Source organism: Hemicordylus capensis, chromosome 6, assembly GCF_027244095.1.
Source record: "Hemicordylus capensis ecotype Gifberg chromosome 6, rHemCap1.1.pri, whole genome shotgun sequence".
NCBI lineage: Eukaryota > Metazoa > Chordata > Lepidosauria > Squamata > Cordylidae > Hemicordylus > Hemicordylus capensis.
In genome coordinates this window covers 28,723,135-28,746,042 of record NC_069662.1, presented here as the reverse complement: position 1 = coordinate 28,746,042, position 22,908 = coordinate 28,723,135, and the positions used below count along the sequence as shown (strand labels likewise).

Genomic DNA, 22,908 nt, shown 5'->3' with positions numbered 1-22,908 from the left:
CCTTGCAACATGGCAAGCCTCTCTCCCTGCACCATGTGTGCAGAGAAGATGCAGAATCCATCTGCATCCAGCTAGATAGATAGATTAGAGATCCTAACTCCTCACTTTCCTATCTAGAATGGAGTTCCTTAATAATTGCCTTATATATTTATTTGAAACTATGAATTGGCTCCAAGTTACTTTACTCTCAGCATACACGCATGCCTAACTAAATCTGCTGTGTTGTGCCTCTGTGCACTCTGCTATAATGAGAAAGGGATTCTCTCACCATAGAGAATTTCCAACAGGTTATGGGAGCCTAGTATTTTGGGCTGTGTGTACTACAACTAGAGAGTTAGGTTTGTTCCAGGAGATCCAGTGAGATCTAGCATGGACACTTTGAATTGCTAACCTGCAGTAACTGCCTTTTGGAGCCAGTGTGGATGGCTACTTACCTAGAGGGAAAACTCAGGCTGACTATCCTGAATGCAGACAATTATTTGGAATGGAAAACCAGATTGAGGCTTGCACTGAAAGCAGAAGGACTCAAAAAAGTTACTAAGGAAGACCCCCCCCCCCCCGCAGAAGGAACCACAGCTGCTGAGAAGACTGCCAGACAAAATTGGCTATCAAGGATGCGAAATCTCAAGCTTTGATTGCAGCTTCTGTGAGTAAAACTTATCTTTACACAATATGTGATCTTGGAACCGCAAGGGAAATGCTAAGCAAGCTAGATTCCTTGCATATGAAGAAGGGGTGGGCATACACCTTTAACTTGAGAAAGAAAATGCAGGATCTCCAGTATAAAGATGGGGACTGTTTTGCTACATATATGGGATTTCTGGAAGATTTCTTTTTTCAATTTAAAGTGGCAGGGGAGCAATTTACAGAGAGTCAGAAGCTGGAAGCTCTGTTCCTAAGCATGCCCCCCAGCTATAGCAGTATAATCGGCCAATTGGAAACCCACACCAATCTAAGCTTTGAGAAAGCAGTGCAAACATTATCTTCTGAAACAAACAGAAGAAAAGTTTTGAATTCTCGCTATGAAAGTGAATTGGCAAGTAACTTTGCTCTTAAAGCAACAATTGATCATTCCAGAGGAAACCCAAGGTGGGGAGGGAATGCTGCAAGAGGAAACTGCATGGGGCCCCCACATTTACATACAAAGAGATCTGGCTTCGTTGCCAAGGAAACTCAGTCCAGAGAGAGAGGTCACATGACCGCCAGCAGGGAGACTGCTCCTGTAATGAGGCCAACTGGGACTAATGCCTTTAGATGTTTTCTGTGTAACCAATTTGGCCACAAGGTGGCGAACTGTCCCAAGAATCAGACAAGAAGGATTGATTTTACTGAAAGAAATTTGAATCAGGATTTTAAGCATACAGAAAGATATTCGAACAAAAGTTTTAATGTTTGCTTGATGCAAAGTGATGAAAAGTTCATTTTTGATTCTGGTTCTTCGGTTCATATATCAAATAATCTAGATTTCTATACTGAACTGTTTGATATTCCTGAAGAGACTGTTTATTTGGGCAATAATGCTACAATTAAAGCCAAGAAGAAAGGCGAAGGGGTTTTGTATTGTAAATTGCTGGATGGATCTGTTAAACCATTTTTTCTTAAAGATGTTTTGTATATCCCTGACTTCTCATGTTCCTTGATTTCAATATCCAAGCTAGAGAAACAAGGCTGTGAACTGTATATTAAAAATGGGCAATGTGTTGTTACCCAGAATGGAGAAGTTTGCCTTGTAGGCTCTAAATCCAAAGGTCTTTACAATGTGGAGGAGCAATCTGTATCAAAGACAGACAGAGAAAGACCAGCCCAGTCCAAACCTGAGGCATACCAGCCTAATGAAGTGAACCTTGCTAAGTCATGCCAGCATGAAAACTACTTGCAACTGTGGCATAGACGCCTAGGACACAGGAGCTATGAGTCAATCCAGAACATGAAGGAAAAGGGATTAGCTAATGGCATTGATTTTGTACCATGTGACATTGTAACTAACTGTGTTTGTTGTCTTGAGTCCAAAGCAGTTAACAAGCCATTTCCTAAGCAGAGTGAAAGGAAGACCGGAAGACCCCTAGAACTAATCCACAGCGATATATCTGGACCACTACCAGCAACCATAGGTAATCAAAAATATTTTTTAACAATCACAGATGATTTCTCATGATATTCAGTTGTATTTCTACTAAAGGAGAAATCACAGATGCTGGAAAAACTCCACGACTATGTGGCCATGGCAAGCAACAAATTTGGCTGGAAGCCAAAGATCCTGCGCACAGACAATGGAGGAGAATATATGTCCAGCGCCACACAGCAGTTCCTGAGAGAACATGGAATCGTGCATCAAACCACGTTAGCTTACTGCCCATCCCAAAATGGAATCTCAGAAAGAAAGAACAGAAGTCTACTGGACATGGTAAGATGCATGCTTGCTGACGCACACCTCCCACAGAAACTCTGGGGAGAAGGCATCATGACTGCTGCATACATACAAAACAGAATGCACACAAAGCCTATAGGAACAACACCATATGAACTTTGGCATGGTCATAAGCCGTCCATGATGCATCTGCGTGTCTTTGGAAGCACGACTTACTCATACATCCCAAAGGAAAAAAGGACTAACTTAGGGGCTAGGGCCATAAAGGGGATTTTTGTAGGCTACTCAGCACAATCCAAAGGCTACAGAATTCTGGATCCTGACACCAACAGGATAACCATAAGCAGAGCGGTGTATATTGATGAGAATGAAAGAGCTACACCTTCAGAGGGGGCCTACACCGAAGCAAGTAACCAGACCAAGCACCCTGATTACTGGATTATGCTTTCTGATCTCAGAGGAATTGAGGAGGAGGAGACAGCAGATCCAGAACCAACCACACTCGACACAGAGACCCCCAGTGATCCACCAGATGCACCCGAGGTAATGGAAAGGACCACAGAGAGTGAAGTGAGGTGATCAACGCACTCAAACAGAGGTGTTCCAGCCCCAAGACTGTCCTACCTCGCAAGAATGGCGGAACAACCTTCATCATGGGAGGAAATATCCCAGCTACCACAACCAGAAGCCCAGAAGTGGAAACAAGCTGCAATTGAAGAGCTTGAGGCTCTACAGAAAAACAAAACCTGGACTCTTATTAAGTTACCTCAAGGAAGGAAAGTTATAGGCTGCAAATGGGTTTTCAAACTCAAACATGATGCTGATGGTGAGATTCAGCGCTACAAAGCCAGATTAGTAGGCAAAAGGATATTCACAGAAATATGGAGATTATGATGAAACCTTTGCACCAGTGGTTAAACATACCACAGTAAGGACTCTGTTAAGTATTGCTGCTAGCAAAGGAATGCATGTTGAACACCTAGATGTGAAAACTGCATTCTTGCATGGCGAACTGGAAGAGGACATTTACATGCAACAACCACCAGGTTTCTTAGAGAAAGGCAAAGAGGACTATGTATGCAAACTGCAAAAGAGCATTTACGGTTTAAAACAGGCTGCCAGAGCATGGAACATAAAACTAAATGATATGTTGCTTCAAGAAAACTTCAAAAGAAGCGACGCGGATCCCTGCCTGTACACGAGGTGCATAGATGGCAAGTGGACCTACATTTTGGCACATGTTGATGATTTGATTCTTGCCTATGAAAATCCAGATGACAGCAAGGAAATAATGCATCATCTGAACAGAGATGTGGAAGTCAAGCGACTTGGCAACATTGCACACTACTTGGGCATTCAAGTACAAAGAGAGAAAGATGGAAGTTTCCTCATCAACCAAGAACAGAAAATTAAAGACTTGATAAACCTGCTCAGACTGGAAAATGTGAATCCTACACAAACTCCAATGGAAGTGAACTACATAAAGCAAGAAGATCAAACTGAGCCACTATCTGACAACCATAGATATCGTGAAGCATCGGGTAAGCTTTTATACATTAGTACACTCACTAGGCCAGATATTAGCACAGCAGTTGGCTTACTTTGCAGAAAGACTACATAACCAACAGTCAAGGACTGGAATGCAATTAAGAGACTTGTTAGGTACCTAAAGGGTACTGCACACTTTAAGGTCAAGCTACCAGCTAATAGTCAGCCAAAACTAGAAGCATACGTAGATGCAGACTGGGGTGGAGATCTAACAAAAAGGAAATCCACCAGCGGTCACATGATTTTCTATGGAGATGGAGCCATAAGCTGGTCAAGCACAAAGCAAGACATAGTGGCATCATCAACCGCTGAAGCGGAATATGTATCAGCTGCACAGGGCTGTCACGAGATACAATGGCTGTGTCAACTACTGAAGGACCTAGGTACAAATGTACCACAGCCCATACCAGTGTATGAAGACAACCAAAGCTGCATTCAAATCTCCAAACAAGAAGATGTAAAGAGGCGTACCAAACATATTGATGTGAAGTACCATGTAGTGAGAAGTCTGCAGAAGGATGGACTAATCAAGCTGATCTACTGCCCAACAAATGAAATGCTTGCAGACATTCTCACTAAGCCACTACCAAGACCCCGCTTTGAAAAGCTGAGAGAGAAAATGAATCTTGTGAACCGAGTCACGAGACATCGAGAGGGGGTGTTGGAAGTTAAACGACTTTGCACTGTCTCTTGCCTCAGACAGTGGAGGACAGACTAGTAAGTCAGAGGGCTAGAGGGTCAAGACATTGGTCATCCCTTCTCTACTGCTCTGACACTATCCCTTTGGATATGTAGATTGCTACTCGTAGGGATCAACTTCCTTCCTCTCTTTCTTCCCTACCTGTCCTTCTACCTTGCAACATGGCAAGCTCCTCTCCCTGCACCATGTGTGCAGAGAAGATGCAGAATCCATCTGCATCCAGCTAGATAGATAGATTAGAGATCCTAACTCCTCACTTTCCTATCTAGAATGGAGTTCCTTAATAAATGCCTTTTATATTGATTTGAAACTATGAATTGGCTCCAAGTTACTTTACTCTCAGCATACACACATGCCTAACCAAATCCGCTGTGTTGTGCCTCTGTGCACTCTGCTATAATGAGAAAGGGATTCTCTCACCATAGAGAATTCCCAACAAAGGGAAAACCCCTTTTTGATTGCAATGTTAAGTCCCATTGAACATAACTGGATTGCCACAGAGCCTTCTCTCTGGAGTTGGACAGGGTCTTCGTTACTCCCGTCTGACTCTGGTGAGTGAAGTTCTGCTTTAATTGACCTGTCTGGGCCATGGCTCTGAATCCAAAAACTGCCACCAGGCCCTCTTTGGACTACTTCTACTTCCCCCCAAAAGGGAGATCTTACGGGGGTGGGGTGGGGTTGCCCAAGAGATTATTTCATGGATATGTTCTCATACCAATTAGTGGTACTCCAGATGAACTACAAGTCTAGTCATCACCAGCTACAATTTATTGTGGATGGGGATGATGGGAGTTTTAGTTCAGTGACACCTGGAGTACCACAGGTTGGGGAGCCCTGGCATACCCCTTCACAATCTTCCTGAGCAGAGGCATCCTCTCACCCTTCTCAGTACAAACTCAGCATAGATCAGTGGTGTGATTGTTCGGACATATAAAGGTCATTCTCATGCCACTGCCAGGGAGGTCTGTGGGGTAGGCCTGCCTTCCCCGGTAGATGAGCGCCATCATCTTTGCCTTCACCACACCGCACGCCCACACGAGTGGTGGTGTGGCGAAGACAAATGCTGGAAGCAGAAGGACTTCCCCCTCCCACATCCCAGAGTGCCCCACACCACAAGCACAGCTACTCCCCACCCCGCCACTGCCAGAAATGTTGACAGGCTGGGTGGAAGCCTTTTCCCCAGGGGGTGATTGTTCACATGATCACCTAATGAGATAAAATTAGCCACAGGTTAAAAAGTTGGGTTGAAAAGTCAGGCTACCCTTGTCTGGAATAGCCAGGAGCCCTCCACTCCTGGCGTACCAGACGACACAGGCTACCTAGGGTAATCCAGGCAGCTCATGTTGTGAGAACAGCCTCATATGGCGGGATTTTTCCAGTTTGTGCTACACACCAGCATTTGTGCTACACACTAGCATCTCAAGAACAAGTCATTTTTATTCATAATTGCAGAGTCATTAAAAGGAATGAAAGAATGCAGGCAATTATAGAAGATGAATGGGAGTAAAATAAAGCCAGACTTTATGTACAGACTTGGGTGGATGTTATTGGCAAGCCAGCCCTACACTTAGTTCTAAGCTAATCAAAACATGCACACTCACACTCACACACATATATCTCTTCAACTTACATATATTAACCACTTTTAACCTAATGCTTCTGATGATCTCCAAATGATGGTTCAAGAGGAAAATTCCCTCATCCACTCTCTGAAATTTATTTTATCTTTGGCTCTGATGCTGAAGGGTCAATCACAACGGAAATCAGATTGGTGAATGGTTTGAGTCACTGCAGTGGGAGAGTGGAATTGCTCCATAACAATCTGTGGGGCACTGTTTGTGATGATAGCTGGGGCATTGAAGAAGCCAGAGTTGTATGCCAGCAGCTGGGCTGTGGAGCTGCAAGATCGGCCCCACTTGGAGCAGAATTTGGACGAGGAACTGGGAGAATCTGGCTGGATGATGTCCAATGCACAGGGAGTGAAACAGCCCTCAGCCAATGCCCAGCTAAGCCTTGGGGAGAACATAACTGCAATCATGGAGAAGATGCCAGTGTTGTCTGCTCAGGTAGGTTTCTGAATGTATGGATTGATTTACACTTTACTTTTGCCATGACTAGACTAGACATGCCACAGGGCCAGCAAAAAAATGAATAAATCCTGACATGCAGTTTTTTATTCATTCACTGCTTTAACTGCAGCTTGATATGTAGAAATCAGATGTGCAAGAAACGTGGCATGGAGAGAAGCATCATCATGTGCTAATGTCTGTATGTGACATTTTAGGGGCAGTAAGGTGTATCTGTTATACTCTGTCTCTCTTCAGGTATTCTGAGGGGAGCTCTCATGGATATAAACAATGCATTAGCCTAATCAACACCCAACCAAAGTGAATTCCCCACACTGTACAGCAAAGTGCCCTCAAAGGCAAAGGAGAAAAGCCATTGGTGGTGGGGGGGGGGGGGGGGCTGGAACTGCCAATCCTAAAATTACCCCAAGCTTCATTCACTCATTCAATTTGTAGACTGCCCCAAATGTTTTTCTCTGAGTGCTTTACAGCAACAAAAAACAAATTAAAACAGACACAAAAACCTTAAAATGATTTAAAACCACAAGTCTATGTTAAAAGCCTGGGTGAAAATATGTGTCTTTAAAGACTTGGAGAGGCTCTTATTTCAGCAGGGAGGGAGCACATTCCAGAGTCTTTATTACATTATGTGATGAAATATGGGAAATCACATACATTTTCCAAGATCATTATTTCTTATGCTTTCCCAGGTGTTGATAACTAGTATTAAACTGATTGGTGTATACCAAGAGGATTCAGGTAATAGCATTTTAGAGTTTAAAGGGACCCTGAAGGCCTTCAGGACCAACACCCTGTTCAGTGCATATAACAGCTATAGCATCTGACGGATGCCTGTCCAGTCTTAGTCTGAAAACCTCCAGCAAAGGAGAGCCCACCAGTGAATGAGGCAGACTGCCCCACTGACAAACAGCTTTTCTGTTAGGACATTCTTGCATGTCTAAAGAAGGGCAGTGACAGCAGGCAGCTGGGAGTGTCCATGTGGTGGCACCCATAGTGGGAGTGGGAGCAGTACTTGCCGCTTTCTGCACTCCTCCACACCATGGTTGCCAGATTTGGCTTACGGCCCATTTGACCAACGAGTATACCCCTTAGGTTCTGGCAGCCCTGCTCCACACTCCCATGCCTGAGGCAACTGCCTCGCCTGGCTTCATGGAAGGGCTGCCCATGAACCACCCAATGTTCAGGGTCTCTTCATATTGTCTCTAATACTCTGTGTCCATATTTATAAAGAAACCAGTTATGCATAAACTATAAGCCTCAAGTGAATTCTGCTCCAACGGAAGCTGGAACCCAAAGTAGTGCTGCACCCATAAAACTTCTTGGCCCTCAGAGAAGAATTTAGAAAGTGTGTAACAACAGAATTAAACTACTATATACAGTTCTGCTTGCCAAAGGGGTTTGAGTACCATCCCTAAGAGGAAAGGCTAAGCTATTGTAGCTTTTTAAGTTAGTAAAAAGACAGCTAAGTAGGCATGTGACACAGGTTTATGAAATTATGAAGGGTAGTTGCTATTGGCAACTGAATGTTGGGTTTGATTAATTTTGGTCTCCCCCAGCAAAGCAATTCTTACTCCCCTTGACTTTATTGATGTTTTCTGTCCTGCTGTTTCTTTCCAAATGGTCATATTTAGCCCACCTGACTCACTTTCTGAATGTTGTTTCATCTTTGATCCCAGATACTGCAGACTCAGGCCCAGTTGAGGTCAGGTTGGTAAATGGTTCCAGTACTTGTAATGGGAGAGTTGAATTGCTCCATAACAATCTGTGGGGCACTGTTTGTGATGATAGCTGGGGCATGGAGGAAGCCAGAGTTGTATGCCGGCAGCTGGGCTGTGGAAGTGCAATCTCAGCCCAAAGTGAAGCACGCTTTGGAAGAGGAAGTGGGAGAATCTGGCTGGATGAAGTCCAATGCACAGGGAGTGAATTCTCCCTCAGTCTATGCCCAGCAAGGCCTTGGGGTGAAAATGACTGCAGTCATGGAGAAGATGCTGGTGTTGTCTGCTCAGGTGAGTTTGTGAAGCTATAGCTTGGTTCGCACTTCTTTTGTTCTGAGTCCTAGAGATTCCAGCTGGTTAGAAAAAACTCTAGTCTACCCGTTTTCTGACTCCTTACAGCAGCTTGAGAGATGCAGGAATCCAGAGATAAAGTTTTTCATGGAAAGGAGAGAAACATTATCACTAGGGTTGTCAGATCAATATCCTCCCAAAACCTGAGACTCACAAACAGGTCTGGTATCATCAAATTGCTCCCAGTTCCTGCAATATAAAAACAAAATTCTTGTAGTGCTGTAGAGTTCAGCATTGTGATGCCTCTGCCACCACCACCACAAACTGCAACCACATTAATCCACAGTATTTCCCCCAAGTCTTTTGGGGTTTGATTTTTTTTCCCAGTAGAAAAATTAGAAATTTGAGGGCAAATGGAAAAACTTGTGCAATGTTTCATTTTTGGGAACAGTGAGTATTCCCAAAACTTTCATTTGCAAAACTCCTCAAAAATGCAAGGAAACGAGTCTTAGTGAAAACAGCATTACCTCCGTGCTTGTCTGGAATGCTAGACAAATATCCTCCAACAGCTTACATTTAAAGATAAGTTACACATTTATAGCACACCAGCTTCAACAAAGATCACTGCCCAAGTTCCCTATCCCATGGACAAGTTATTATCTGAATCTGAAGGCTCTACTCAACCTGCTGAATTTGAATATTCCGCAACAGCTTGTCTTTGTTTAATTATGCATAGTTAAATTTTTATATCATCTTTTATACATTTTATCCCAACTTTATCTCAAGGCAGTTCAAAAAATTAAACATACAATAATAAATTCTATAAAAATCAAACAGAAATAACCAACAATAGAAACAGCAAAATACAGCAACAAAAGCAGCAAGAAAGAGAAAAAGTCAGCACCTCTTGAATGTCAAAGGCCCAGCTAAACACCAAGGTTTGCTGTTCATCAAGGGGAAGAAAAGGAAAGGATATCCACTGGGAGAACATTCCATAGCCTAAGGGCAATAGCTAAGGAGGCCCTGTCCCATGTGCACAACAAATGGGTCTCTCAGCACATGGAGCAGAGCCTCTTCTGATGACCTTGTCAGGTGAGCAGAACCATTCTGAAGCAGGCAGGCCTTCAGGTATGTTAAGGGCTTTAAAGGTGATAAACAGCATCTTGAATTCAATCTGGAAATAAGATGGCAGAAGTGCGGCTCCTTTAGAAGGAGTGTAATAGGTTTGCAGCAAGTGGCTCCAGACAGAACTCTGGCTGTCATGTATTGTACCAGCTGAATTTTCCAAATATTCTTCAGGGGCAGCCCCACACTGAATGCATTTCAGTAATCCAGCAGGGCAAGAAGGGGTAAATTGACAGTTTGCCAAGTGGGATGTGACAGTAGGCAGCTGGGGTGGTGCCCTGTGGTGGAAGGGGACCATCACTTGCCACATGCTGCACCCTTCCTACTTCCTGCAACTGAGAAATCTGCCTCACCCTGCCTCATGAAAGGGCCACTCCTGATAGGAGTACTCTGCAACCCTCCATACTGCATCTAATACTCACCTTGATTATGTATAAAGATACCAACTATGTCAACAGCATATGCCTCAACATCTTTCCTCTAAGGTGAGCTGGAACCCACTCAGAGATGGAGGGGCTGGACGGTGTGTAACAATACATTAATACTGCATACAGTACCCTGTGAGGAAAGACTAAAGAATTAGTGGCTTGTTCGTTCAGAAACAAGGCAGCTAAGTAGTCACATGATTAAAGTTTATGTTGTTATGACTGCTGGTAAGTGTTAGCAACTGTTGGAACTGCAAGTCTAGGAGCATCAGCTCTCAGCAGCAATATCACCTAATGACCACTAGGGGCTTTAGGAGCATAGACAGAGAGCGCAGGGTCCTCCCCCTTTCATTTTCCCAGAGTTAGTCTCTCAGTAGTATCTACCAGAGTTAGCAGTTGTTTAGCTTCTCTTTTCTCCCTGCAACCATAAGCTCAGCTAGAATAGGCTGCAAACTTTCCTATATTGTTTGCTCCTTCTAAATAAATCATTGATTCTTCAAACTTAGTCACCAGACCTCTTGCCTGGCTGAATTCTCACTATACTGGTAATAGAGGTTGAACTGCCATTCTCCCCTAGAAAGGGTTATGGGCCCAGACACCATTCACTAAAGGAAAACATCCTAAAGCGTTTAGGAGAGTTACACAGAAAGCAAAACAAGACAAAAGGTTTTAAAAAGGAGACAGCACAAGGATTCCAGATGGTAAAAAAGCAGAAATGTCTGGAGTATGAGCTCTGGTATTTCAAGATGGAGATGCTCCTCACGGGTCATGGACTTGGCAGTGTTTTGTGAACCAGGTGTCCTGTGGATGGAGGAAAGGAGAAGAAGGAATGAGATAAAGTGGATGAAAAGGCATCAGGAATTATTTGCTTGGTGGTGAGTGTATAACCCAATCTTAGTGCATCTAAGAGACAAAGAAGATGCAAAAGATATGTGAGAAACTCTGAAGGGATTATACAAAAGGTCTGTGGTTTCCAAAGTACATTTAGTAAGAAAACCAAGCAATAAAAGACTTGGAGAAGGAGAACATTTATCCAAGCACATAAATGAAATATTAGAAATATGTAATCATGCCATATGCATTACTTTGATATTGTGGCAAATGCCTTGGAAGTCAAGGAGGATGCAGACTTGCAATTTGTGATCAACCATCTGGAAGACTTTGATTTGGACAGAAGGGATGATAGGCAACCAAAGGAAAGTGAAGAAAATGCATTTAGAACCTTTCAAAGAAATAAGAAATGCTTTAATTGCACAAGTCCCAAGAATAAAGAGTTTGCAGATAAAAGGCAAGGTAAACCAAGCTGTGAAAGAAGAAATTGAGTCACTGCACAAAAATAACACATGGATACTCACAGAGTGACCTGAAGGAAGAAAGACAGTGGGGTGCAAATTAAGTAAAATTCAGAAGGAGATGGCTAATGTTCCAAAGCAAGACTAGTGGCAAAGGGATGCTTGCAAATATATAGTGAGGATTATGATGAGACATTTGCTCCTTTTATAAAAGACACTTCAATAAGGCCACTCTTAAGCACTGCGGCAGGAAAGAAAATCACATCGATGTGAAAACTGCCTTTCTTCATGGAGAGACATCAAAGCAGATATTTCTATGGAGTAGCCACCATGATTTCATATGGAATAGCCACCATGATTTCAAAAAACTGGTAAAGAAAAACTCATGTGTAAGCTACAGAAAAATATCTATGGACTAAAGCAAGCTGCAAGAGCCTGGAATGTCCGATTAAACCTGTTGCTAGTCAATGAGGAATTTACCCAAGGAAAGGCTGACCCTTGCCTGTACTCGAGGTTCAAAGACCACATGGACATATACAGGTGAAACTCGGAAAATTAGAATATCATACAAAAGTCCATTAATTTCAGTAATGCAAATTAAAAGGTGAAACTGATATATGAGACAGATGCATTACATGCAAAGCGAGATAAGTCAAGCCTTAATTTGTTATAATTGTGATGATCATGGCGTACAGCTCATGAAAACCCCAAATCCACAATCTCAGAAAATTAGAATATTACATGGAACCAAGAAGACAAGGATTGAAGAATGGAACAATATCGGACCTCTGAAAAGTATAAGCATGCATATGTATTCAGTACTTGGTTTGGGCCCCTTTTGCAGCAATTACTGCCTCAGTGCAGCGTGGCATGGATGCTATCAGCCTGTGGCACTGATGAGGTATTATGGAAGACCAGGATGCTTCATTAGCGGCCTTCAGCAATTCTGCATTGTTTGGTCTCATGTCTCTCATCCTTCTCTTGGCAATGCCCCATAGATTCTCTATGGGGTCAGGTCAGGCGAGTTTGCTGGCCAATCAAGCACAGTACACTGTATACTTTTCAGAGGTCCAATATTGTTCTATTCTACAATCCTTGTCTTCTTGGTTCCATGTAATATTCTAATTTTCTGGGATTGTGGATTTGGGGTTTTCATGAGCTGTACGCCATGATCATCACAATTATAACAAATTAAGGTTTGACTTATCTCGCTTTGCATGTAATGCATCTGTCTCATATATCAGTTTCACCTTTTAATTTGCATTACTGAAATTAATGGACTTTTGCACGATATTCTAATTTTCCGAGTTTCACCTGTATACTTATATTTGTTGATGATCTGATCATTTGTTATGACAGCCTTGAAATCATAAAACATCTGAATGAGATAGTGTGAAATAGCCAAGTTCTTTTACTTCTGTTTTGGGATACACAAAGAGAGAGAAGAGGATGGAAGCTGTTTGCTTAACCAAATAAAATAAAATAAAATAAAAATAAAAATGATTTACTAGAGTATTTGGGACTTACAGAGACCAAAGAAATAAGTAATGGAAACAGGTTACCTAAAACCGAAGGAGGAGAGTGAACTTCTGCCAGTGTGTACAGGGCAGTGATAGGAAAACCTTTATATGTAGCTATGGCAACAAGACCAGAGGCTCTCCACATGAGCAGTGTGATGTGCATGTGAACAGTTACATCTGCAGGGATAGTCTCCAGACCTCTTGCCTGGCTGAGTTATCACCATACTGGTTTTACTCTGTTTTACTTTGTAGAAGATGAACTTTGGTTTCAATCTAGTAGGACGGTGCTTAATCCCCTTCACACTGTCTGTTTTCTGTCTTGCTATTTCTTTTCATATAATAATCCTTATCCCACTTTCTGATGCACAATTTCCAATTTATTTTACCTGCATCCCTCCCTAGCCCAATGACCAGCAGACCAGGTCATTTCCAGCCACCATTATGCTGAACAGAGCCATTTTGTGGCTTTTTCTTTTTAAAAAAGACATCCCATGATTGTGTGTGTGTGTGTGTGTGATTGGCAGAATTGGAGTGGGGGGGGCGGGGCATTGCTGTATAGCTGCAGACCTGCAGAACATGGTACTCTACTTTATTGCTCTTATTTCTTCATCCTCCCTGTTTTTTTAGTCTTTTTTTCTTTGACCTTCTGGAACCAGCTCCCCAGCTCCCATTGACTCAAGGTCTTGTTATCCATAGTTTCGTTATCCGCTGCTGTAGGTGAGAACGGAACCCTTGCAGATAACAAGGTCCACCTGTATACCAGATTGACTGTACAAAGTCTTTACAGCTTATATGGTGCAGTAGTTAAGGTGGGCAACTAGTGTTCCCTCTAATTTTTTTCATCTGTGCAAGGAATGACTTTTGTTCTGGGTGGCAGTATCAAGGGAATGGGTGTGCACATGCATTAGGAATGGGGACTTCCTGATTCAGCCTGAGTGGGATCTAAACTGACATTAAAAAATGCACATGCACACACCTTAGAGGGAACACCGTGTGCAACTTAACTTGCAATCTCCACATTTGTTAGAGCATGAATGAAAATTGGTAGCACCTTAACTCTCATCTTAAAGATTGTTAGATCAATGAATTATGACTACTGATTAGTATTAGCATCAGCATGCTGGGTTAATAGTAGGTGAAAGTTAGTTGGACCCAGTAGGGTAATTCTTAATCCCCATTGCCTTGTCCATGTTTTCTGTCCTTCTATTTCTTTCCAATGTTTATTATTGGAATGCCTGCCTGGAAGCAGTAATGGGCTGAATGAGGGAGAATAAACTGAAGCAGAATCCAGATAAGGTAGAGGTACTTATTGTGCGAGGTCAGAACTCCAGAGACTATTTTGATCTACCTGTTCTAGATGGGGTCGCACTTTCCCAAAAGGAACAAGTTTGCAGTCTGGGAGTACTTCTGGATCCACATCTCTCCCTGGTTCCTCAGGTTGAGGCGGTGGCCAGGGGTGTTTTCTATCAGCTCCAGTTGATACGCCAGCTGCGCCCGTTTCTTGAGATCAAAGACCTCAAAACAGTGGTACATCTGTTGGTAACCTCCAGACTTGACTTTTATAATGCGCTCTACATGGGGCTGCCTTTGTACATAGTCGGGAAACTTCAGTTGGCTCAGAATGTGGTGGCCAGACTGGTCTCTGGGTCATCTCGGAGAGACCACACTACACCTCTGCTGATGAAGTTACACTGGCTGTCTATAGGTTCTTCTTCATTTTGAGCCCCACCATCCATTGTGGTCATCTGTGGAGGTCCGTCTCCAGTTGCCGCCAGTTTGTCTAGTGGCCACATAGAGATGGGCCTTCTCAGTTGGTGCCCTGGGACTATGGAATGTGCTCCCTGTTGAGATATGATCCTCCCCATCTCTGACAATTATTTTTTAAAAAATTTGAAACCCATCTTTTTACTCAGGCTTTTTCAGGTTCTTGATAATTTATGGGCTTTAATTCTGTGATTGATTTTTAAATTGTTAGTTTTTATTTGTTTTCATGTGTTTTTATATCTGTTTTTAACTGTGTTATATCATTGTGAACCACCCAGAGATGTGAGTTTGGGGCAGTATACAAGTGTAATAAATAAATAAATAAATAAATATCTTTAAATGTCTACACTGCTTGGGGCCAGGGTACCTGTCGGACTGCATTCACCCATCTGAAGCTGCCAGGGCCCTCTGCTCATCATCTCACGCCCTGCTCATGGCTCCACCACTACCCCCCCCCCCTTTTAGCCTCTTTTTGGGGACTAGAGATAGGGCATTTCTAAAGCTCTTGGCTTTGGAACACCCTCTCTGAAGAGCTTCACCAAGCTTCTTTCCACCCCTCCATCACACTACTGCTCGGGGTAGCTCACAACATTAATTAAATAGATACAAGACTATAAAGTTAACCAAATTAAGTTAAACAACTTAAAAGACTAGGCTAAAACCACAATTAAAATTATATTTTTTTAAAAGTTTCAAATTAAAAGTTATTTTAAAAGCTAAAAACTGGGAGCGATAAAAACTAAGAATGTACCAGATATACACTGCAGATGAAACATCAAAAAGCCTTCTTATAAAGATGTGTTTTTCATTGTTATTTTAAAAAAACACTGAGGAAAGGAGCTTTGTAAAGCTCTTTGGGGAGCGTGTTCCAAAGCCAAGGACTTTAGAAAGGTCCTATCTCTAATCCCCGAAAAGGACCTGTCCCTAGTCCCCGCCAACTAGATTTCTGTTAGTGGTGGGGCCATGAGCAGTGCGTGAGATGATGAGTGGAGGGCCCTGGCAGTTTCAGATGGGTGAATGCAGTCCAACAGGTACCCTGGCCCCAAGCAGTGTAGACATTTAAAGATCAAGACCAGCAGCTTGAATCTAGCCCAGAAGCGGACTGGTAGCCAATGAAGCTGCAGCAGGATGGGTGTGACACTCGTGAAGTGATTTGTACCCATGAGCATCCGGACCAGCTGAAGCTTCCAAACCGTCTTCAAGGGCAGCCCCACATAGAGCACATTGCAATAGTCCAATCGGGATGTAACCAAAGCACGAGTGATTGAGGTCAGGTCTGACTTCTTCAAGGTCACAGCTGGTGCACAACCCGTAGCAGAGAAAAGGCACTTCGACACACTGCCACCACCTGTGCCTCCAAGGACAGTGTTGGGTCCAGAAATACCCCAAAGCTGCAGACTTTGTCTTTCAGAAGGAGTGTGACCCTGTCCAAGACTAGATTTACCTCATTTCTCAGATGGTCAGTTTTACCAACCCAGGGCACATCCATATTATCTGGATTAAGATTCAGCTTGCTGCCCCCATCCAGTCCAAATCAGCCTCCAAGCCCCGGTTCAGAGCATCCACTGCCTCCTTAGTGTCTGCTGATTTAAAAGATAGGTAGAGCTGGGTGTCATGTTCCCTCTTCCTGAAGCAATTTATTTTACCTTCATGCTCAGAAACTGCAGGGTCTCGCACAGTTGAGATCAGGCTGGTGAACGGTTCAAGTCACTGCAATGGAAGAGTTGAATTGCTCCATAAAGGCCAGTGGGGCACCATTTGTGATGACAGATGGGACATCAAGGAAGCCAGAGTTGTGTGCCAGCAGCTGGGCTGCGGAGCTGCAAGAGCAGCCCCAGGAGGAGCACAATTTGGAAGAGGAAGTGGGAGAATCTGGCTGGATGAAGTCCAATGCACAGGAACAGAATCAGCCCTCAGTCAATGTCCAGCAAGGCCTTGGGGAGTGCATAACTGCAACCATGGAGAAGATGCTGGTGTTGTCTGCTCAGGTAAGTTCATGAGCCAACAGTTTGCTTAAACCTTACACTTTGCTTCTGACATAGAAACTTGTAACTGGTTAGAAAAAAATACCCAGCCCAGCTTATTCCTGTGACTGTAGCAGCAACTTGATATGGAGCAATCAGGAAGTGAAACTTTTCAGCATTGAGGGAAACATTGTCATCTGTAAATCAAGATATTCTTATGTTAAAAGGCACAGAAGAGAAGCTAATGGCAGGGGGGTTGTCAGCCCTACAATCATCACAAGATTAATTTTCTGGATGCCTTTTCTGTGGTCAGTCTTTCTTATGAAGTTGCTCTCCCATGTGGTGACAGTTGGCATTTAAGATTAGTGAATACAAGTAAAAGATGAAACATTTCTTCATGAAAAAGGAATAATGTAACTGACCATTAAAACTGTGGTGCTAAGCCCCAATGAGCATATTGGTATTGCACTTGCACTGCTGGAATGCACTTCATTGCTCCCTTTGTAACCTGCAAATTGCAGTCTTGACTTAAATGGCTCATGTCTCCAAGGTCCAGCAACTACCACCAACCCTCTCTTTGGATTAATTCTACCGCCCCACAAGGAGGACAGTGCCCTCACATGAGTTGTTGAGGAGGGTATGTTATTGGGACCAGTTCCTGGAACACACCTTTCACAGTTTAGATTAGAGTAGTGACTGGTGTCAACCACATCTTGAGATCTTATCGTATTGCCCAGGGTGGGTTCTAGAGCAAATGGTGCCCCAGGCCAGAAGCATCCTTGGGTGTCCCACCCTTGTTTTGTGCCCCCCTTGCCCATGCCAACCTTTACTGAGCATTGGTGGGGTTTAAGGTTAATTAGCATTTTGAGTTTTTGCTTTCGGCAATTTGCTGTGTGTTGTGATGAATTATGAATGATTAATATGATGCTTCCTTTTGTATTGAAAGAGCAGAATCAAAAGTAAACTAAAAAAAGAAAGAAATTGAGTTGTTGGCAACAGAGTTGCAATGAATATGTTTTTATCCTGCATCTATAGATAGGTATTCAGTCATCTGAAAAACTTTTTTTGAAGTTGAGTTAAGATGCTTTACATTTTTCAATCATGCTCTAAAAAGCATGGACATGAAAAGTTAAGGTGCCCATCTTAACTTCCATACAATATGTGCTGTAAAGACTTTGTACAATATGAGGCTCCATGCACCCGCACTTTACCTTGGTCTTTTAGCTGGACATTGGTCTAGGGAGGGATGCATCAAGGCAGATATCCTACAGGTGCAGCTTCTCCAATCACTTCTTGGAGATGCCCCTGATGAATTTCTGCCTGATGCATATCTACAAGGCACAGTGCTTCCCTAAAGTGAAGCTACCCACTCCAGTTACGGAGTGGAGTGCAGAGTTTAGTTGTTGCAGCTATTTAAAGAACAGTCATGGAGATTGTTATACAATCTAAATACTTAGCTGAATAAATACTTAGTTAAATAAATAAATAAATAAATAAATAAATTATTGGTGAAGTACATTTGAGATAGGAAAGACCTATTCTATCTATCAGCTACCTAAGGAATAGGTAGTGAGAGAGAGATGTTTTCTTCTCTCTAAGAAGAAAGAAAGAGGACTGACACCCTACAGGAAGTACCTGAGGAGTCAAGGCAGGGGTCATAGAGTAGAGGCAAGCAGGGACAGGTAAGGAGACCCTCACTCACTACCTCCACTCCCAATGCCCCTAGTGGTCATTAGGATAGTCAGTGCAAAAGGTCAATGCACTCGAACTCCATCTCCAACAGGAAATGTGTCAGCATGTTCTAAGATCACCAGGCAATGCTCCCCATATTTTGTTCTGAATTGGCAAGCTGTGAAATGTCCTTAAACAGAGTGCACGAAGTCAGGAAGAGTTCCATCCTAGGCAACTTGCCTTCTTTCTCTGTTCAGATGGAGGGGCAGACAAGCCCTTGTATTTCTAGCAGCCCAAAGATAGGAGAAAAAAAGGCATCCTGAAGGAATTATATGTGAAACTGTAATACAGTTGGGCCATGGATTTGCATATCTGTGGTCAGGTAAAAGACACCCAATCTTGGCATACGTGGTGGGCGGGGAACACATTGACCTCACGTATCCATGGGTTGGGGTGGCTGGAAATGACTGTGGAGGTCAATTCTGGCCTCCATTTTGTGTTTTGGAGCCTCAAAATGGCTCCACTTTTTTTTTTTTTAATGGAAAAACCCCAGCTATTCTTTTGCTGATTTGCGGGCATTATAGTGCACAGCACGACTGGGGGGAGGAGCAGCAAAGCATGGTAAGGAATTTCCCCTCGTGTTCCCCCCCCCCCCAATTTGGCTGGTTTTCTGTCATTTTTGGCAATTTTCCCAATGACAGGGAACCTAACCCCTGCAATCCCATAGCCCCCAATGCCTCGATATTCGTGGTTTCTGTATCTGCAGTTGCACCTGGGAATGGAACCCCCATGAATATCAAGGTCCTCCTGCATATCTTGAATTTCTAACAGGACATTTACTGTAGTACATAGCATTTGGGGGAATTGCTGTGTCTTATAGAAATGCATCAGGCAGAAATTCATCAAGGGCAACTCTAGGAAGGGATTGGGGAAGCTGCACCTGTTATTTCTGCCTAGGTACATTCCTCCCTAGCCTAATGTCCAGTTGAAAGATGAAAATGTGTGGCTGCATTAAGCCTCTTTTCTAAAATCAGCATAATATACCAGACTGTACAAAGTCTTTACAGCACATATGGTGTGGAAGTTAAGATGCACACCTTAACTTGGAATTTACATGCTTTTTAGAGCACAGGTGAAAATGTAAGACATCTTAACTATCATCCTAAACCAAAGGTTTTTTTTACGGCTGAATAGCTTATGTGGCATGGAAATTAAGGTGGGCAACGTAACTTGCAATTGCCACACTTTTTAGAGCATGAGTGAAAGTTGGTAGCATCTTAATTCATATCTTAAACCAGAATTTTTTAGATGAATGAATTATGACTGCTGGTTAGGATTCGCAGCAACATGCTGGGCTAATAATAGGTGAAAGCTAGTTGGATCCAGTAGGGTAAATTTTAATCCCCATTACTTTGTCCATGTATTCTGTTCTGCTATTTCTTTCCAATGTTCCCTTTTCCTGAAGCAATTTATTTTACCATTGGCCTCAGAAACTGCAAGATTAAGCACAGTTGAGATCAGACTGGTGAACGGTTCAAGTCACTGCAATGGAAGAGTTGAATTGGTCCACAATGGCCAGTGGGGCACTGTCTGTGATGATGGCTGGGACATCAGAGAAGCCAGAGTTGTGTGCCAACAGCTAGGCTGTGGAAGTGCAATATCAGCCCCACTTGGAGCACAGTTTGGAAGAGGAACTGGGAGAATCTGGCTGGATGATGTCCAATGCACAGGAACAGAATCAGCCCTCAATCGATGCCCAGCAAAGCCTTGGGGAGAGCATAACTGCAACCATGGAGAAGATGCTGGTGTTGTCTGCTCAGGTAAGTTCATGAACCAACAGGGTTTTCCATACTTTAATTCTGACATAAGGGCTTGCAACTGGATACAAAAATACCTGGCCAGCCTATTCCTGTGACTGTAAGAGCTGCTTGAATTTCAGCAATCTGGTAGTGAAGCTTTTTATAGCACTGAGGGCAACATTGTCATGTGCTAATGTATTTAAGACAAGCTATCATTAAAAGGCACAGGAGAGAAACTGGGCTGGGGTTGGGTCTGGCAACCCTAGAATAATCTCTGTACTCATGAATGCAACCCTGGGTACAGGGTTCTGTTGTTTCTGAGGTATTCTGAGTGTGGATTCTATGATAGCCAATGATTTTCAATGAGACACCATGAATCCACTCTAATTTGCTATCATAGAATCCACGGGTTAGAAACCCATGGGGGTGGTTGGAACCCTATGTGAACTACACCACCACTCGCTCTGGACCACCCCAGCACCCCCCAAGTGCACTTATGGGGCTGCTGAAAGCTTCATTATACATTATGAGGAAAAACCTTAAAGACGCGTAAACTTCAACAATTCACCAAAAATCAGCCCTCTGCCCAAATCCTTTGAAAAAATTCAGGCAGCTTCCTTGCCCCTACCTGGCAATACCACCAACCCCACACCACTCTAGGCCACTCCTTTCCCCCTGACGTGAAGAGATACACCCTACATTACACCTAATGGGGGGAAACCTTAAAGACACATAAACTTCAACAATTCACCCAAAAGCAGCCCTTTGCCCAATCACTCTGCAATTGGGTTGGTAGCCTCCACCCATTAGGCACTACCACCCCACCCCACTCTTTTGGCCCAGGTCCCACGTTATGCCCCCAATCTGCCCCAAATACACTAAAACTTCAAAAATTCACCCAAAAGCAGCCCTTTGGCCAATCCCTCTGCAATTTGGGTGGTAGCCTCCACCCATTTGGGTGGTAGCCTCCACCCATTAGGCACTACCACCCCACCCCACACTTTTGGCCCCAGGACCCATTTTTTTAATACAAATCGATTCGGATTCGGATAAATTCAGATCCGAATCGAATCAGGAGTGATTCAGATGGGCAATATTCGGATACAGAACAGAACAGGGGGTTTTTGGTTCGGATCTGAATCAAAAAATGAAAAATCGAATTGCACACCCCTACTGGTAACCCCTAGCCTGGATTACTGCAATGTGCTCTATGTGGGGCTGCCTTTGTATGTCATCCAGAATTCAGCACCCAGGTTGGTCTCTGGGTCATCTAGGACAGACAATATTACTCCTGTGTTGAAAGAACTGCACTGGTTGCCGATACGTTTCTGGGCAAAATACAAGGTTCTGGTTATTACCTATAAAGCCCTAAACAGCTTAGGCCCTGGGTATTTAAGAGCACGTCTTCTTCACCATGAGCCCCAATGCCTGTTAAGATCATCTGGAGAGGTATGTCTGAAGTTGCTGCCAACTTGTTTGGCGGCAACTCGGGAACAAACCTTCTCTGTTGCTGCCCCTGTACTTTGGAATGCATTCCCTGTTGAAAGAAGAGCCTCCCCATCTCTGGCAACTTTTAAGAAGGCACTGAAGACACATTTATTCACCCAGGCTTTTAATTAGATTTATAGTTTTAAAATTTTTAATATTGGGTTTTAAATATTTTTAATGTTTTAAATGATTTTAATTATAAACTCCCCAGATATGCAAGTTTTGGGTGGTGTATACATTTTAATTAATTGATTAATTAAGGGCTCTTTGTCCCCAAAGTTCTCACAATTGAAAAAAGAAACCCAAGATATACTAGAGGGATGTTGTGCTGGGGATGGATAAGGCCAGTTGCTCTCCCCCTGCTAAATAAAGAAGATCACCACTTTAAAAAGGTGCCTCTTTGCTCAGTTAGCTTGTGAACCATCTCGGAATCACTGTCACTATGTCACTCTAGTCTGTTCCTATGTCTATCAGGTCTCATTCCCCATGCTTTCCAATGGGAGAGTGTTTCTGTATTTTCCAGGGAATTTAATCAATCAGTCAATCAATCAATCAATCATATTAGGGGTATCCACAGAACCAGATTTTGTGGTTTAAACCAAATTTGAACTGAACTGCTAATCCACAAGTTGGTTCAGCTAGCAGTCTGAACCATTTGGTTGAACCAGGTTGAACTGGTTTGATCCAGTTTGAGGGGTATGCTTGTAAAGGGGAATCCACAAAGGGCTACCCTGCCTTTAACAGAGTTCAAAGGGTGGCTGGGGGCAGCTGCAAAACGGCGCCTTACCAGTTTCGGCAGTGGTGGTTCCTCTAAATCTCACTGGCGGGGGGGTGGGGTACTCAGAAGCATCCTGCCTTTGAGGCTAGAGGTAGCCTATAGCCCTCTAACTAGTAGCCATTGAAAACCTCTCCTCCATGAAGTTATCCAATCCCCTCTTAAAGCCATCCAGGTTTGCTGGTCAATGACCGAATAAACTTATAACTAACTAACTAAAGCCATCCAGGTTGTTGGCTGTCACCACATCTTGTGGCAGAGAATTCCACAAGTTGATTATGCGTTGTGTGAAAAAGTACTTCCGTGTGTTGGTCCTAAATTTTTCCAGGGTTTTGGGTTTTTATTTTCATTTGCCATGGTCTGGGCAAGGTCTGGA

The 22,908-nt window shown here is 43.3% G+C and overlaps 1 protein-coding gene across 1 annotated transcript in view; it reads left to right on the top strand.

Annotated features, from left to right (window-relative positions):
* The window catches only part of LOC128331053 (deleted in malignant brain tumors 1 protein-like), a 131,679-nt gene that overhangs the window by 64,178 nt on the left and 44,593 nt on the right, over nt 1-22,908 (top strand). Inside the window, exons 17-20 of the mRNA XM_053264416.1 lie at nt 6,362-6,682; nt 8,380-8,709; nt 16,494-16,823; nt 19,961-20,290. Coding sequence (XP_053120391.1) covers nt 6,362-6,682; nt 8,380-8,709; nt 16,494-16,823; nt 19,961-20,290 — 1,311 coding nt within the window. The remainder of the gene's footprint in view (nt 1-6,361; nt 6,683-8,379; nt 8,710-16,493; nt 16,824-19,960; nt 20,291-22,908) is intronic.